Source organism: Saccostrea cucullata, unplaced genomic scaffold, assembly GCF_032062105.1.
Source record: "Saccostrea cucullata isolate Sc308-1 unplaced genomic scaffold, CSIRO_AGI_Scuc_v1 ctg11171, whole genome shotgun sequence".
Lineage (NCBI taxonomy): Eukaryota > Metazoa > Mollusca > Bivalvia > Ostreida > Ostreidae > Saccostrea > Saccostrea cuccullata.
This window is the reverse complement of record NW_026922908.1, coordinates 1-17,037: the sequence shown is the minus strand read 5'-3', so window position 1 is coordinate 17,037 and position 17,037 is coordinate 1. Positions and strand designations below refer to the sequence as shown.

Below are 17,037 nucleotides of genomic sequence, written 5' to 3'. Positions count from 1 at the left end.
TTCCCAATCATGTCAAGCAGCACGCGGCGGATGTGACCGGTCAGCAGGGATGCTCATTCCTCCCTGGCACCTGATCCCACCTCTAATATTTTAGAGGCTCGTGTTTGCTCTGTTCCTGATTTGTGTTGTTTAATGGACTTTTGAGTTCAAGTACTGTGGATTCCTAACACCATATACATGTAAATCATGATCTTAATTTCGAGGACTTAAAAAAACACTTGGAAATAAAAATTTCAAAACATTTAAAAAATTCAGTCTTCCTGTATAGCCATAAGCTAAAAATGTCCACGTTATCATTTTTGTACTTAATCACACCACAAGGACTTCACAGACCGATGTGATTAGGTTTCTGATATTATTGTGCATGCGTCAGTTTCTTATCATTGTCCTGCTTTTCACACTCGGCAGCCATGTCTGGGAATCCATTGAAATTTTGCATTTTCCTTTCACTGATTGGAGGAGTGGCATTACAAGATTGTATGTAAAATTTCATATTTTTTCACGCTTTAGCAAAACAAATAATACTTCTAAAATACTTAATACTTTGGAATAATTTTTTAATATTCATATCCATCAATAAGAAATGAAGTTCTTGAACTTATTATAGAATTTATACATATTTTTTTTTTTGCATTTTTTGACAAACCATTTATCGCAAAACGTATAATTTTATTACACTTAAAATAGTACTAGTGAGAATGGGCGAGTTCTGCCAAATATATGCAAATTGTGGTTTGTGTTAATTGTATTGACCTACAGTATGGATGGCGTTTTCGCGATATTGTTTATTATATGATAAATTAAATGCATTTAAAAATGCCTTTAATTTTTAGTGTGTCACACAAATTATGGAGGAACCTGCGTTAATTATTACTTTAATAACTGCCTGTCCGGCTACTCCTATACCAGGAGTGGGTGTGGCTTTCAAGAAATGTGCTGCATTCCTCCAAAGTTTCAATTAACTCCGCCAATTCACCCAGGTATGCATGAATATTACAATAATCTATTCTTTTTGCCATATTCGTACATGTAGTGTATAAAGTGATTCTTCACAGCCTGTTTTTTTCTTCAAAATACCCTATGACTTTGTGGTAATGAATAGAGAAGTTATTAGTTATGTTGATCGAAACATAAATTACTGAAAATTTCAAACTTAATAACAATGAATTGTTCTTTTTTAATGCATTTAATTTATTTACTTAGGAAAACATTGAAAACAAACTAAATCAAAAGAGGCATTTAACTGCTTGTGAAAGTCCTTTGATTTTGTTGATTCAATAAAAAGAAATACACGACTTTGTACAAACCAAATCATTCTGTCCTGTTTTGATATTATTGTCTTGTGATATTTCTTGAGGTCAGTGTGGATTAAGTACACCTATAACGACACATCAATATAAAATAGTGGGAGGCACAAGGGCTAAACCTGGCGAATTCCCTTGGCAGGTACATAATCATAAAACATTTCATCCCTTAAATTTGTGAAAACTAAATAAATGGAGTGGGGTTATGGACTTAAATACATGTACTGATTTTTTTATTAACAAGTTTGCATTCAAATACTGATGTCTGAATTACATTTTAAGGTTTGTTATTTATTATACATTTACATATTGAAGAGTGGAAACTTTACTACAAGTATAGCTAGCAGTCGTATTTTTCAAGTACACTATTTCGTATATATGATGACAGAACATATTTTTGAGTGTACTAAATTTCGTAAAGATAACACGTTCTTTATATCATTTAAGGTTTCAATGAGATCAAATGGACATCACGTGTGCGGAGGAATACTTATAGCTGACCAATGGGTTCTCACAGCTGCTCACTGCTTCAATGAGTAGGACTTAGTTGTATCTATTTGGGCAACTACATTGTGTTATTCTTCAGGCAAAAACTAATTTTTAAAAAAAATCCGAAAAACAAACGCAATTTAATACTAGTGCTAATTGTAACGGGGACCGTTACAGATGTTCCCCAAACGCTCCCCATGTCCCTTTTCGTGCCTTATTCCTCTTAGACCTTTTATAAATATGCTAAGTATCCAAGGATTTCATTTAGGAATATAAAAATACAATGATATCAACTATCAACTATATATCGTTTAACGTTTTGCATATGCAAGATGATTATGGCTTGTTGGTTAAGCGATTAACATATCTTTCTATCCCGCGAATCAAAGAAAAAATACATATAAAAAGTTACCATTTTTCAAGCATATGTCATTTTTCAATACATCGATTCACATTTTATTTCTCTACTTATTTTAACCTCGGGCTCAAAGTAGTTTTTATTCCGACGACAAGGCAGGGTTAAAGTCGACTAAAACCCCAGTCACATTTCCAAAAACGACCAACGGCCGACGGGTTTTGAAGCAAAAATGGGATTCTTCGAGTGACAGTCGTCAGTTCATCGGCCGTTGTCTTGGCCGATTTTGACCTATTTTTTTGTCGGCCGACCAATTTTGTGTCCATCGGTCCAAGTTATAATTTTTCATGCGTCGGTGGCCGATTTCTTCAACTGCAGTAATCCGTTGACCAACCTTCGATCATCGTCCGACCATCGACGGTCAGTTTATTAAGTCGGTCTTCCGTTGTTGGACAATAAGGGTGTTGAAAATTTCGGCCGACGGTTAAAATCAAACTGTAGCTCAGAGCTCGATGATCGGGCGACGACTGGCTGACTTGCGAATATTTAATCTATTAAGGATACATAACACAAACAAATTTTTGATGCATGGTTTGATATAAATTTTTTGAACGGAAATAACAGAAATCTTTAGTATTCTTTGCTGCTTAGATATGCACCATGCATTTGTCGTTTTTATGCAGTTCCCTACAAAGTTTGCACACATTTTCAACATTGAGTGACAATTTTGTAAGATATCCTGCCACTTTGACGTGCAAACATTACTCACGTCACCTATCTGAATATAGATCTAAGAAAAAATATTGCTGATTTCTAAAGAATAAAGATTTTTTGTGTTATTTATCCAAATCATCGGTGTCCCTAGGAAATAATGTGACTGCTCCGTGTCGCCCGATACTGTGTCGGCCGATCCTTTTCTCTCAGCCGACAAGACCAGAAAAATTTAGTCGCCCGACCGTCGGCTTAAATGTGACCTAGGCATAAGGGTATCACGCCGATAGCTAACCAATCAAAATGAACTTATTCAATAGAAGTTCCATACATGGAAAAGGGATTTTCCTTTCTGTTTGGAATTTTTTTAATATTTCCTCTCAGGCCATTTTGACAACGCTGGTACCTGTGCCTAGTAAATTTTATATACTTTGTAAATAAATATATAGAGGTTTTTGACCGGAACTATTCATTTTTCCAATGCATAGGGGGCTACTTTCTGTGGTTTACAAGAGATGTTTAAAAAGACATTCGTGTCAGCTAATGTGACCAATATTGTTTAACACCTTCTTATTAATATTTTTTTCATGAATGCAAATATCTGATTATTTTACGAAGGAGCGTACCTGTATATTGATTTTTAATATACCGAAAATCGCTATTTCTGGGGATTGCGTAATTCTAAAAAAAATTCAAATAAATTTCAAAGGTAAAATAAACAAAGGATGCTTGGTATTAAAATATTATTTCAAATCAGTAGAATTGAATGCTATTAACGACATCTGAATAAATAGGCTATAAAAAGGCTTATATACCAACTTTGTTCATCTGCACTTTAATTTTAAACACGACAGGATTTGTAATTTTTTCCGTATAGATTAATAATTTCTATATACTTTGGAAACTCAAATCAAATATTTTAATACACTTTCCTCGAGCTCTTTTCTGCAGTTTTTCTGAAATTTTATGTGGGTCCGAGGTGTTATTTGAGTTTAACAGCGATTCTCTACGTTGCCATTTATTTGATTTGTTTGGTTGTTGAGGGGGGAGGGGGGGCGGATATTTTTATTCTTAACCTATTTAACGTTGGAGTTGAATCTTGTATCTTACTCCAAGAACTTAAGATTGATTGTGACATTTGGATGAAAGGTCAAGGTCATTAAAAACCACCAACTCTTTAACTTCTATCCTGCCAACCGAAATAAATTCTGAAAAGTGTTTCTAGATACATGTACATGTACTTCATGTTTCTTTTTACCCTGTGGTCAAGGACAAAGGTTAAGGTCGATTTCAAGTTCATAGGTCAAGGTGATTTTGGTATATAGCTAATATTAACATTTTATTCAGGTTACCAATGACCTTGACCTAAGTTTCAAGGTCAAGGGTCAAAAGATCTGCATGCTTCAGTATGTTACATGTCTTGACATTTAGAAGTTCTTAATTCTGCATGAACATCACAAACTCAAGTATACTGTCGTTTAATGCATTGTGTGCGGGTGCATTTACTTTTGACAGTAGTATAATATAGGCATTCATTATATCTATTCATATTCGAAATTTCACCCTGTAGTATTGAGAACCAAGAAAGTTGTAGGCATTTAAAGTTTTAGCCAATCAGATTGCAGCACACGTGCATGTGCGTGTGTTCATGATCATTCTTATATATCATGCTGTAAATCTTCATAATGTATGGCTATGTTCAGAATTTCAAAGGATTTTGTCAGAAAACAAAAAAGATATTTAGACTTTTAGTTTCAGCCAATCGAAGCGAAGCGCACGTGCATGCGCGTGAGATCTTGCTATTTTGACCATGTCGTCATGTCTATAGTACTAATATATCCTTATATTATGAGTTTCCAAGCATTTCATCCAAAATTTAAAAAAGTTACGGCTATATCTATTATATTGGTTTTTTCACGTGTAACACGTGTGCGCACACGCACGCACGTGCGCGCAAAATGACCTTCGTTCCGCACATCTACATAACATACCTAGTGACCCTAAAAAGGTTTCACCTAGATCGGATGAGCAGTTTACGAGAACACTCGCGGACAAAAAAGTACCGGAGAACAAAGAAAAAATCAGAAAAAGTAAAATCACTAGATATGAAACTCGTTGCGAGCAACGAGAGGTCTTCCGTCCGATTCTGACATAAAAAACAAAAAATCTAGCAGAAAAAGCGATAAAAAAAAGTCAGACATTCGGGGGAGCGAACCCGGGTCGCCCGCGTGAAAATCCAACGCGCTAACCATTCGGCCATTGAAAACACCGCTTCAAATTTTCAAATGCGAATATCTCGAGATTGCCTTTCTCGATTCTAAAAAAAATTACGTATTATGCATTTGCAAATGAGTCTCTATTTAGAATAAACACAACAAAGAAAAATATTGAAAAACAAAAAAATTGAAAAATTGCATTTTTTAAATATGCTTCCGGCAGAAACCGGAAGTACTGACGACGCACGAAAAGGTGATTCTGCAAACCACAAAGTCATGATCTATCATCTCCAATAAGTCTCCATATCATATACTTAGCCATTTTCGATAAAAGTGCGCGACAAAATCGCATTTTAAAATCAGGAAATTGTCCATAACTTGGCACCAGAAGCGAATTTTCCAAATTTTTCTTCAGATGTAACAACTTCATATAATGACACATATTTTGTGAAAGTTTCATGAAAAACCGCTGAATAGTTTTCGAGAAATCGCCTGCACAAAATTTTGTCAAAAAAAAGAATAATAATAATAACTAGATGAGATCTCGGTGCGAGCAACGAGTAGGTCTTCCGTTGAATTTCTCGATAAGATGAGATGTGATTTTGACTGAGATATTCGTTAAAAGAGAATGACATTAAGTTTTCCTTCAATGAATTTAAAGTTTCTCATTTTTATCACGATTTTCTGAACATCTTTTGTTCAATATGGCTTATAAAAATACCCCCTCCTTTCAAGACGTAAAGCATGACAAAAAATAGCATTTTGGCCGCATTGCGACCCCTTATTACGTAAGATATGGCCAAAATTTTATATTATATTGTTGCAAGTCGTTAAGATGTATATCTTTGCTTCTGTAATGTATCACAAAATATTGATCATTAAAGAGGTACAGATGCAAGACTTTTGGCCCCTTTAAGCCCCTATTTTAAGGTGTCAGCCCCTTTTTCTTGATATCAAATGAAAGGTCTTGTAATTTCAAAGACTTTTTGTTCAACACCTATTCAGAGATTTCTTTTCGTTGTGGAGATATGCTTCATATAGATATTTAGGGGCCACCCCTACAAGTCCTTAATGGGGCCATTTTTCAAAAATTCAAAGTACGCATATTGTTTAGAATATTATTCTGACCATCTTTTGTTCAATATTGCTTATCAAAATATTCCCCATTTTCAAGATATGAATCGTCAAATATTTAGCATTCTGGCCCTTTGTGACCCCTAATTACGTAACATATGATCCAAATTCTATCATATATTGTTGGATATTGGTAAGATGAATACCTTTGCTTCTATTATGTATCACAAAATATTGATCATTTAAGAGTTAAAGATGAAAGACTTTTGGCCCCTCTGAGCCCCTAATTTGAGGGGTCAGCCCCTTTTTCTTGATATCAAATGAAAGGTCTTGTGATTTCAAAGACTTTTTGTTCAACACCTATTCAGAGATTTCTTTTCATTATGGAGATATGATTCATATAAATATTTAGGGGCCACCCCTACAAGTCCTTAATGGGGCCATTTTACAAAAATTCAAAGTATGCATATTGTTGAGAACATTATTCTGACCAACTTTTGTTCAATATTGCTTATCAAAATATTCCCCCTTTTTGAGATATAAAGCGTCAAAGATCTGACATTCTGGCCCCTTTTGACCCCTAATTACGTAACATATGGTCCTAATTGTATCATATATTGTTGCAAATCGTTAAGATGAATACCTTTGCTTCTATAATGTATCACAAAATATTGATCATTTAAGAGTTAAAGATGAAAGACTTTTGGCCCCTCTGAGCCCCTAATTTGAGGGGTCAGCCCCTTTTTCTTGATATCAAATGAAAGGTCTTGTGATTTCAAAGACTTTTTGTTCAACACCTATTCAGAGATTTCTTTTCGTTTGGAAGATATGCTGAATGGAAATATTAAGGGGCCACCCCTACAAGTCCTTAATGGGGCCATTTTACAAAAATTCAAAGTATGCATATTGTTTAGAATATTATTCTGTATCTTTTGTTCAATATTGCTTATCAAAATATTCCCTCTTTTCAAGATATGAAGCGTCAAAGATTTAGCATTCTGGCCCCTTGTGACCCCTTATTACGTAAGATATACTTAAAAGTTGAAAATATGTTGTTGCAAATGGTCTAAGATTAATAAAAATCGAAAAATCGAGCAGAAAAAGTAATAAAATTTTTTGGACACACGGGGGATCGAACCCGGGTCGCCCGCGTGACAATCCAACGCGCTAACCATTCGGCCATCGGGATCGCCGCTTCGCGTTTTCAAATGCAAATATCTCGAGATTGGCTTTTTCGATTTTCAAACAAATTACATATTTGGATTCTGCAAAAGGGTCTCTATTCAATTCTAAAACAAAAATATTAAAAAAGAAAAGTTGAAAAAATACGTTTTTTAAATTCGCTTCCGGTTTCGACCGGAAGTACTGACGTCGCACGAAAAGGCGATTCTGCAACGCTATAAGTCATGAACTATCATCTCCAATTAATCTTCAGTTCATATCTTAAGCAGTTTTCGCTACTAAATCAAGACAAAATTGCATTTTAAAATCAGAAAATTGTCCATATCTCACGACCGGAAGTGACGTCATCAACGAAAAAAATTTCCAATAAGGTTCAGATCAGTACCTATCAGATCTTAAAGTTTCATGAGAATCGGTCCAGTAGTTTACGAGAAATCGCGTGCACAAAATCGGTAAGAGTAATAATAATAATAATAATAATAATAATAATAATAATAGGGAAAAAGAAACCGAAGAATAACAAGAAGGTCTTCCGTTGGAGACGGAAGACCTTAATAACTAGATGCGTTCTTGTTGCTGGGGCAACAAGCAGGTCTTCCGACCGACTTGTCTTTTGTAATCGATGCCGTGTCATCCCATGGAATAGATTACAAATTGTATTTTTTCGTTTACGTTCATTTACAATAGTTTCTCAACACAGATCGTGATTGTTCCAGGTATTTCACCAAATATCTCTAAATAAAGCTTTTAAAAATCGACAAAATCTTCCACACATGTTATAAAAGAATGAAAAGTAATTTGCAACTGAAAAAAGACAAAAACAAAGAAAAAATTTGGGGAACGCCCCAAGCGGGATTCGAACCCCGACAGTAAGACAAAGTTTGGTTCGGTCATATCTTTGTAATAAACGCACGCATGAAAAAAATGAAAACATATATAGAAATCTTTGAAGACACTCTATAAACCCTGTAAATCTGAAAGAAAAATATTGAAAAACAAAAAAGTTGAAAAATTAGACTTTTTGAATTCACTTCCGTTTGCGACCAGAAGTAGGAACGACAAAAATGAAGGACGTTCGGCACATTTACATTTGATGCTCTTTCATGTCCATGAGTTTCAATGTCATATCTTTAGCCGTTTTCGAGAAAAGTAGTGTACAAAAATCCATTTAAAAAATACAAATTTCCCCCAAAATCGCGAATGGAAGCAAATTTTGAAAAAATGAAAAACACGTCTGGAGATATTAACCTGGTGCATCTTTCCTGTAAAAATCCTTGAAATCCGTACAGACACAGCTGAGATATCGCCATAACTATGAAAAAAGAATAATAATAATAGGAAACCGACGGAAAACAATAAGGTCTTCCGAAGGAAGTCGGAAGACCTTAATAATAATAATAATAAGAAACAATAGAATCACTATAAGGTCTTCCGTGAAGACGGAAGACCTTAAATATGTTCCCAAACTCCGTTTGGGGAACATAAATATCACTAAACTGATGTTTTATTTAGAAGTCATAAATAAATATTTCTTTATTTCATGTTAACCAACCAACTAGTAGTATTCGGATTTTTTACTAGCCAATAATTTATATCGCAATTCGATTATTTCATTGAGTAATGTTAGGAATCCGGAATAAGAGAATCAAAAATAATTTACATTATTTAATAACAGTATATTTTCATTTTTACTCACAAAAGGAACAAAAACCCAAGAGCTTGGACGGTAGTAGTGGGAGAAAATGACCGGGCTGTGCTGGAGGGGCACGAAATCCTAGAGAAGGTGGACACACTATTCGTCCACTCCCACTATAGCCAAAGTCAGTACTTCAACGACATCGCTATGTTAAAATTGGGGAACCCTGTTCCCGCCTTTACAGAATACGTCAGACCCGTCTGTCTCCCGTCAGCCAATGAGAGTTACGATGGAATGATTTGTACCGTGACCGGTTGGGGCGCTGCGTATAGCGGTAAGCCAATCACATACATGTATCTTGGATCTTATTATTCCAATTTTATCTAAAAGTCCAAGGAGTTACGAATAAAATATGTACACTGTATATAAATTACATTCTTCTATCAGTGAAAGGAAATATTTAGGATTATCTTTACAATGTAAGAACATTTTAAGAAAACAATTTTTAAAAAATATTTACATTATTTCATTTGAAAATTTATTCAATATTCATTCATACTAATTAATTGTTTTTTGATTTACATGTATTAATTAAAATTTTGCTTTCTTGAAACTCATTCACAGGCGGCCTTGGCACACGTGGCCTTTATAAAGCAAACGTTCCTCTGATCTCCAATTCAGTGTGTTCATATCTAATGGACAAAACCATTCCAGCTACGGAAGTGTGTGCTGGGAGAAAACATGGTGGCGTTGACTCGTGTCAGGTACAATCTAATCGCAACTTCTCTGGCCTTTCTTACTAGCCGACCTCTGACGGAAAGACCCGAGATGATGCGGTTGAGGTATAATCCTCTCTTTAAAGTTTGGAAACCTTCTCCGGTTGTCGCACAGTCATTGAAATTTAAGTATCAATGTAAAGCATTCCTATGAAATGTTGAAAACTTACCAAAGCCCCTTCAGTCACTGACATGGAAACACGAATCTGTTCAGAAATCCAATAAATACAGAATCTGGTGAACATGTATTTCTCAGGCTTGAATTTCATCTGGGCAATAATTCTTGTTACATGTACATTTAACAAGTCAAAACGTGCTATAAGTAAGTTTTTTTAAAACTGTAAAATAAAACAAGCTAATTCAGAGAATTCGTGTCCCCCGCTGTGGGAAAAAGTCGGCTCCCCATGACTGAATTTGTAGAATTATTAAATGTATACACTGTCATGTATACTGAAGCAAATAAAATACATGTATGTCAATATGCATATAAAGATTTGATTGCTTATTCTTTATTATGTGTATAGAAGATTTTTTTATATGGAATATTTATCACACTGTAATGATGATTTTATAACCTCATAAATTTTTCATTTCACATGCTCAATACTATCATTTAGTAAAAAAAAAAAAGTATTAAAAAAAAAAAAGAAAGGATCGACCGAGATTCGATCCCGGGACCTCTCACACTTGAAGCGAGAGACATAACCACCAGACCACGGAATCGCTTTACACAGTGTGAAGTATATATGCAGAACTGAAGTCACATACATGTATATATTCATGTTTTCATGTTCGGTATTCTCAAAATTTTACACAATCCATGGTGTATGATCTATTTAGCCTTTATTAAACAGTTCTAATAGATGTAATAAGAACATAAAGTCCGCCGAGAACCTGTTTTATACGCAATAACTCTCCCTGCGCTAAAAATAGTGACATGTAATACTATAAATACTAATAAAACGAACGGGGTGGGGCACTTTGAGAGGGGCGAGAGACGTCCTAGGGAGTTTTGGTATAAAATTACATTGCATAAGACCAAAATCTTCTTGAAATATCGCCCGGAAATGATAGTATTACACACGGACAGAATGTATAAATTTACGACCTTGAACTTTGACCTTTTGACCTCAAAATCAATAGGGGTCTTCATGAGGCCACAGGGAGTTGTTATATAAAATTTCATTGCAATAGCTCAAATGGTTCTAGAGATATCGTGTGGAAACGAAAGTGTTTTAACAGACAGAATTTGCTTATTTATGACCTTGACCTTTGACCTTTTGACCTCAAAATCAATAGGGGTCTTCTTTAGTCCATAGGGAGTTGCTATATTAAATTTCATTGCAAAAGCTCAAAGGGTTCTCGAGATATCGTGTGGAAACGAAAGCGTTACAGACAGACAGAAAGACGGACGGACGGACGGACAAACCCAAATTAATATCCCCCACTTTTCAAGCGGGGGACAATAAAAAATGAAATTATTAACATAAAGCCATACCACAAGCGATTAATAATAGAAATATATATACACTTAACGAAACTTCTAAGTGTTCGCTTTAATAAATGCATTTATTTAAAAAAAAAACTACCTTAATTATAATGGTATATTTTCAAATTATTACAACAAATGAGTCCTCTCAACAATTGTAGAAAGAAAATTAAATATCACCGATGAAAACCAATGTTCCGTAACGAAGCTTAAAAACAATAAATATGTACTTTGCGGCACGTATTTTGTGTAATTAGCAATTTTTGTCCCCCGCTTGAAAAGTGGGGGATATTAATTTGGGTTTGTCCGTCCGTCCGTCTGTCCCTCTCAAAGTGCCCCGCCCCGTTTGTTTTATTAGTAATTATAGTATTACATGGCGCTATTTTTAGCGCAGGGGCATGAGGAGAGTTATTGCGTATAAAACAGGTTCTCGGCGGACTTTATGTTCTTATTACATCTATTAGAACTGTTTAATAAAGGCTAAATAAATCAACCACCATGGATTGTGTAAAATTTTGAGAAAACCGAACATGAAAACATGAATATATACATGTATGTGACTTCAGTTCTGCATATACTTCTGTTTGTTTAAAGCGACTCCGTGGTCTAGTGGTTATGTCTCTCGCTTCAAATGTGAGAGGTCCCGGGATCGAATCTCGGTCGAATCTTTCATTTTTTTTTTTTTTTAAAATACTTTTTTTTTTTACTAAATGATAGTATTGAGCATGTGAAATGAAAAATTTATGAGGTTATAAAATCATCATTACAGTGTGATAAATATTCCATATAAAAAAATCTTCTATACACATAATAAAGAATAAGCAATCAAATCTTTGTATGAATACTGACATACATGTATTTTATTTCCTTCAGTATACATGTATACATTTAATAATTCTACAAATTCAGTCAGGGGGAGCCGACTTTTTCCCTAAGCGGGGGACACGAATTCTCTGAATTAGCTTGTTGTGATCATTATCAAATTATAAAACTGGTTTCACTAAAAAACACAAAACATTGGCAAAATGACCATTAAGATAGAAGGGAGAGCTGTCGGTCGGAATGTTGATATCTGGACCATCCTTGCACTACGTTTTACTCACTTTTATTTTAGTGTTTAATTGTTCTTGATATTAATTTTAAAAATTAACAACCAGTTTCAAAACCCATTTAAACACATTTTTCTATAGGCTGTGCGTCATTTTTCATCGCCAACTTATCACAATTTGAAAGTTTTGGACAAAATTTAACCAAACCGGAAGTGACCTTAGCTTGATCTTCGTTTGAGGCCAAAATTTTGCGTCACACCAGGTTAAGATAATCTTACAAACATGAAAACAAATAATTTCAATCGTATGAACGCGATAAGTCTGAATCATCCTTAAAGCGGTGCACTTACGTGCTAAACACCTTAAGATATTGACCAAAAGGCATCTGTGTGATGATGCACTGTCAAATTCCCGGATCTTAATCCCATTGAACACATTTGGGATTTTTATAAGGAACGTCAAAGCCCCCGCCCCCTTCCACACAATTTCAACGGTTTTGACAGATCTATGCAGTAAGTGTGGCAGCAGATGGGTCAATCTCCTATTTAGGGGTACATGGTATCCAACAGTAAGAATTGTCTTGTGGTATAATTAGAGCGAGTGGTGGTCAAACTCCAAAGGGAGTTTTTTTGGGTGAATTTTCATTTTGAGGGTATATCATTTCCTTCACACTTTGCTTTAAATTCTGACGAGATAATTACATGAATTTTCGGCAACATCGAACTTAAATATGCATCATTAATCACTAATTAAAGAAATTATTTATTGTATTCATTTGTTTTTTTAAACCTCGAAAAATGTTTGGTGAACACTTAGAAGTTTGGTTCAGCGTATACATGTTAAGGTATACGGTCATTTAAATTTAAAAATACAGAGTGTAAAAGCCGTGAAAAAAGCTCCGAGTTACATTGTAATTCTACCGGTCTGGACCTTCTTTGCTAGAATACACTAAATTAAATTCATATCAATAGTTTTCAAGACTGATCCTTAAATGTAAATTTAGCAGCATACATGATGCATGTAATTATGCAGTATACAGATTTTGACTTAAATACGAGGGTTGTCCCAAAAAGTCGTAGACAATGTTTATAACTTTTTAAACATGCAACCAATACTTACCAAATTTTGCATAGATATAATATATTCAATGTTCTTTAAAATGGTGAATTTTTAATTATATATCTTTCATGTTAATAATATAAGGACGATTTATATGAAGTCCGATAAGGCCTCTCGGCGCACGAACGAAATTCCGAATAATTTACGCGTATAACTATTACATTTGCTTTTATTTCTTTAGAACTGTGTAAAACATTGAATTCAAATTTAAATCAGTGAAACCACAATCAAAATCTTAATAATGTATCAAAATTCCATATCTAGAAATAGGCGATTTGTGTCGTGATTTTCAATGTGTTGTATTTCAAAATGTTTTGGATATTTTAATTTGGCGAAGGCGCAAATTTAGGATTGTAGAAGTTAAATGAATTTTTTAAATGTATGTGGCAAGATAACGCGACAAGTGTTAATATTTTTTTTGTTGAGATCTCTTTAATCATGAAACGTCCATCTAAAATCATTATACTTTGCCTAAGCTCATTTGTTGTGCCTCACTGGTCCGCATTTTAAATTTTAAATTAAATAGCTCATACATCTTTTAAAGTAATCCTTCAAAATTTATTTCAATTAGCTGGATATTTTTATTTCATATCAAGATGGATGAAATTCGACAAGAACTGCTCAAGTGTGAATGATGGCTTTAAGGTTCATCGATACTCTAATAAGATGAATAACTCTTCATGAAATAAAATGTTTATTATTGCGCAATAAGTTTGTCAAGCTGAAGTGTCTTTTTTGTTTTTGTTTTTTTTTCCTCGCAAGTTATAACATTAGAGTTTGTATTTCACTTTTAAAAGCATTCCTTATTATAAAAATTAAATTTGGATTTGGATGAGTAGGGGGTTTATTGACCTCAAATCCCTTATATTTTCAGGGGGATTCGGGAGGCCCGATGGTGTGTATCAAAGACGGTGTCTGGAAAATCGTGGGTATCGTGTCGTGGGGGTACTCCTGTGCCGAGGCCTACCAGCCGGGGGTGTACACCCGTGTCTCCGCCTACCTCGACTGGATCCAGTCCGTCCTGGCGTATTACGGGGGCCCCTCCGGATCCGCTCCAGTGGTGGGGAAAAGGGGCGTGGTCCAATATCCATAAACACGCTGTTATGGATCTTTTGTAGATTTAATGGCTTGTATTTTGAAATTAAAATTGATTAAAAAACAGTATATGGACGAATGTCCTTGAACAACTTGTTTTTAATAACTGACAAAATATACAATCGATCTGAACATTTAATTTCTGTTCCAAAACAGTGGCGAATGAGGGAGATGCTATTTTTAGGGGGGGGGGGTGCTTTTATTTAAAGAGAAAAATAGAAAGTATTTTAGGCTATTTGTTTTCATATTTCAATATTTAGTTTGAAGCCTTAAAGTATCATTTGAAAAACCTCTTTCAGCACATAACTACATGTATAGTTGGGTAATGCTAAACATACCCCACCCTCTTTCGTCATTCTAAGAGTTATTAGAAGTATAACGAATTAGAAATTTTATTTGAACATTTAGAAAATGATGCGTGTGATATTTGACACTTGTAAATTCGGCTCTGCTGCAGTTACGGATTAAAATTACAGTAAAACCTTTTAAGCAATTACCACTAGGTGATTAAAATTTATAAAAATATATATTTTTCTACATTTCTAGATTCTCAACCCCGGATGTTAAACATTGCTATGTACTTTATTTTAAGAAAGTCGGCAAATGACACATTTCTTTGTACCAGATCGTGCCTTGTGTTAAAAGCACTCAACAACGGGGATTCAAAATTCAAAAGCTGATTTTATGTTGACATGCTTTTTAAATTCCAATCGGCTCTTGCCATTATCTGAACCGCAGGAAGGGGACAATATATACAGAGACTTTTCAAGGTCGTTTACAGATTATTTAATTAGTTGTAAGACAGATTGTTTAATATCCTTATGTACATGCACATTTTCTATATTCATCATTATTAATCAAACTAGAAGAATACTAATTAAGGATGATGTTTTACTAAAACACCGAGGGAAAGCAATGGCTCAGGTAATGTTAACAAATTATTTCTTTTTTATAATTATCTTACAGAAAAAAAACTTCTTTTAAATAGACATTTAGATTTAAATGAAGCCCATATATCGAAGACAACAAATTAATTTCATGCCTTGGATAAAATCTTAAGCGTGTAAATAAAATGCAATTTTGTGGCAGTTTATAGATCGCATGCCTTTAATGAATAAAAAAAAAGTTTTTAATATCTTTGCGGATAAAAGAAATAATCCATCCATTCCTACACCACACCCCGATTTGAGAACATTCGAACTTCCCTGTTTGCCATGTAAACATACAAGGTGTGCCATTTTTTATTACATGTAATGATATCAAGATGAATTTTGTGAAATTCGATAGGCCTGATAGGATTCATTTTTAAAGATTAATCGATTTGTATGTCCGTGATATTTGAAGATGTGATAAAAACCATTTTGTCCGTCTAAACATGGAGTGCAGTAAACAAAGTAATTTAACATGAAAGAGGATATACATTCATAAAAGTACAAAGGCACGTTAAAATATTATGAAACAGGAAAATAAGTACATGTATAGATATTTTGTCATTAGATTTTAACAGCATGAAGACTGAACCAGGTGAAATGACATTTAACGCTCTGTTGGCTTTGCATAATTTATATACATGCATCTCCGGCTTGCGCATCTGGCATTTCAAAAAATATCTAAAAAAAAAAAAAAAAAAAAAAAAAGGAAAAAAAACTGAAAGCATTTTAGTAAAACGCAATAAGGTAACTGTTATAAATCTAGTTTACAATATTGTTGCTTGGGAAACTTAGAGCATTAAATCAACAGGTAAGTAATAATTAACACACTTCTCTACTTCTGTGTACTTGTATAATTTATTACACCAGCTGGTCAATTGTTCGCAACTATTTAAGCACGTTTTACCTAATTACACATGTGTATTTTTTTAACCTAAACCATATATATATACTCTACAAAATTGATTTTTTTGGTATTAAACTTTAAGAGTTGACTTTATGCTGTAGTAGGCTATTTACCTAGTAATCATATCTTTATACCCTCCGCTTGAAAAGTGGGAGGGTATATAGTAATCGGTATTTCCGTCCGTCCGTCCATCCGTCTGTTACGCTTTGGGGTACCCATCTCTTATCCGCAACTCCTCTCATACCACGGAAGGAAATTTAATGAAACTTTCACAGATTCTTAATTACATATTGCCATTGTGCACCTCCTATTTTACTTTTTGATCTGACATATATTCTTGATTTTCCAGAGCAAAACATGGACACTGCCATTATATTCATATGGGAGGCGGGGGGTATCATTTAGTGAGCTCATTGCTCACAGTACCTCTAGTTTTAAATGGTGATTTTGTAAAACTTTATACGAGGAAGAATTTTGATGAATCGGATATGAAATTCTTTATTTAGAACATAAAACACATTATGAATTATCATGTTCTGAAATATTTTCATCTCATGAAAAACGTTTACTGTTTTCCATCAATCCAAGATGTTATTCCCCATGCAAGACCTAGTGTAATACTTCTTAGTATCTTCTTAGTATCTAGCGTGTTTTTCCTTTTTCTTAGAAAGACAATAATGGCGAACTGGCAATTAACTTTTTTGTT

The 17,037-nt window shown here is 34.2% G+C and overlaps 1 protein-coding gene across 1 annotated transcript; it reads left to right on the top strand.

Moving 5' to 3' along the window:
• The first annotated feature begins 362 nt into the window (after positions 1 to 362).
• LOC134262770 (serine protease 33-like) lies at positions 363 to 14,553 on the top strand. Its single transcript, XM_062745104.1, has 7 exons — positions 363 to 477; positions 834 to 980; positions 1,358 to 1,446; positions 1,752 to 1,840; positions 9,033 to 9,301; positions 9,592 to 9,731; positions 14,275 to 14,553. Exons 1-7 carry the CDS (start codon positions 411 to 413, stop codon positions 14,491 to 14,493), a joined length of 1,020 nt encoding a protein of 339 aa, XP_062601088.1. The 5' UTR covers positions 363 to 410; the 3' UTR covers positions 14,494 to 14,553.
• Positions 14,554 to 17,037: the final 2,484 nt, after the last annotated feature.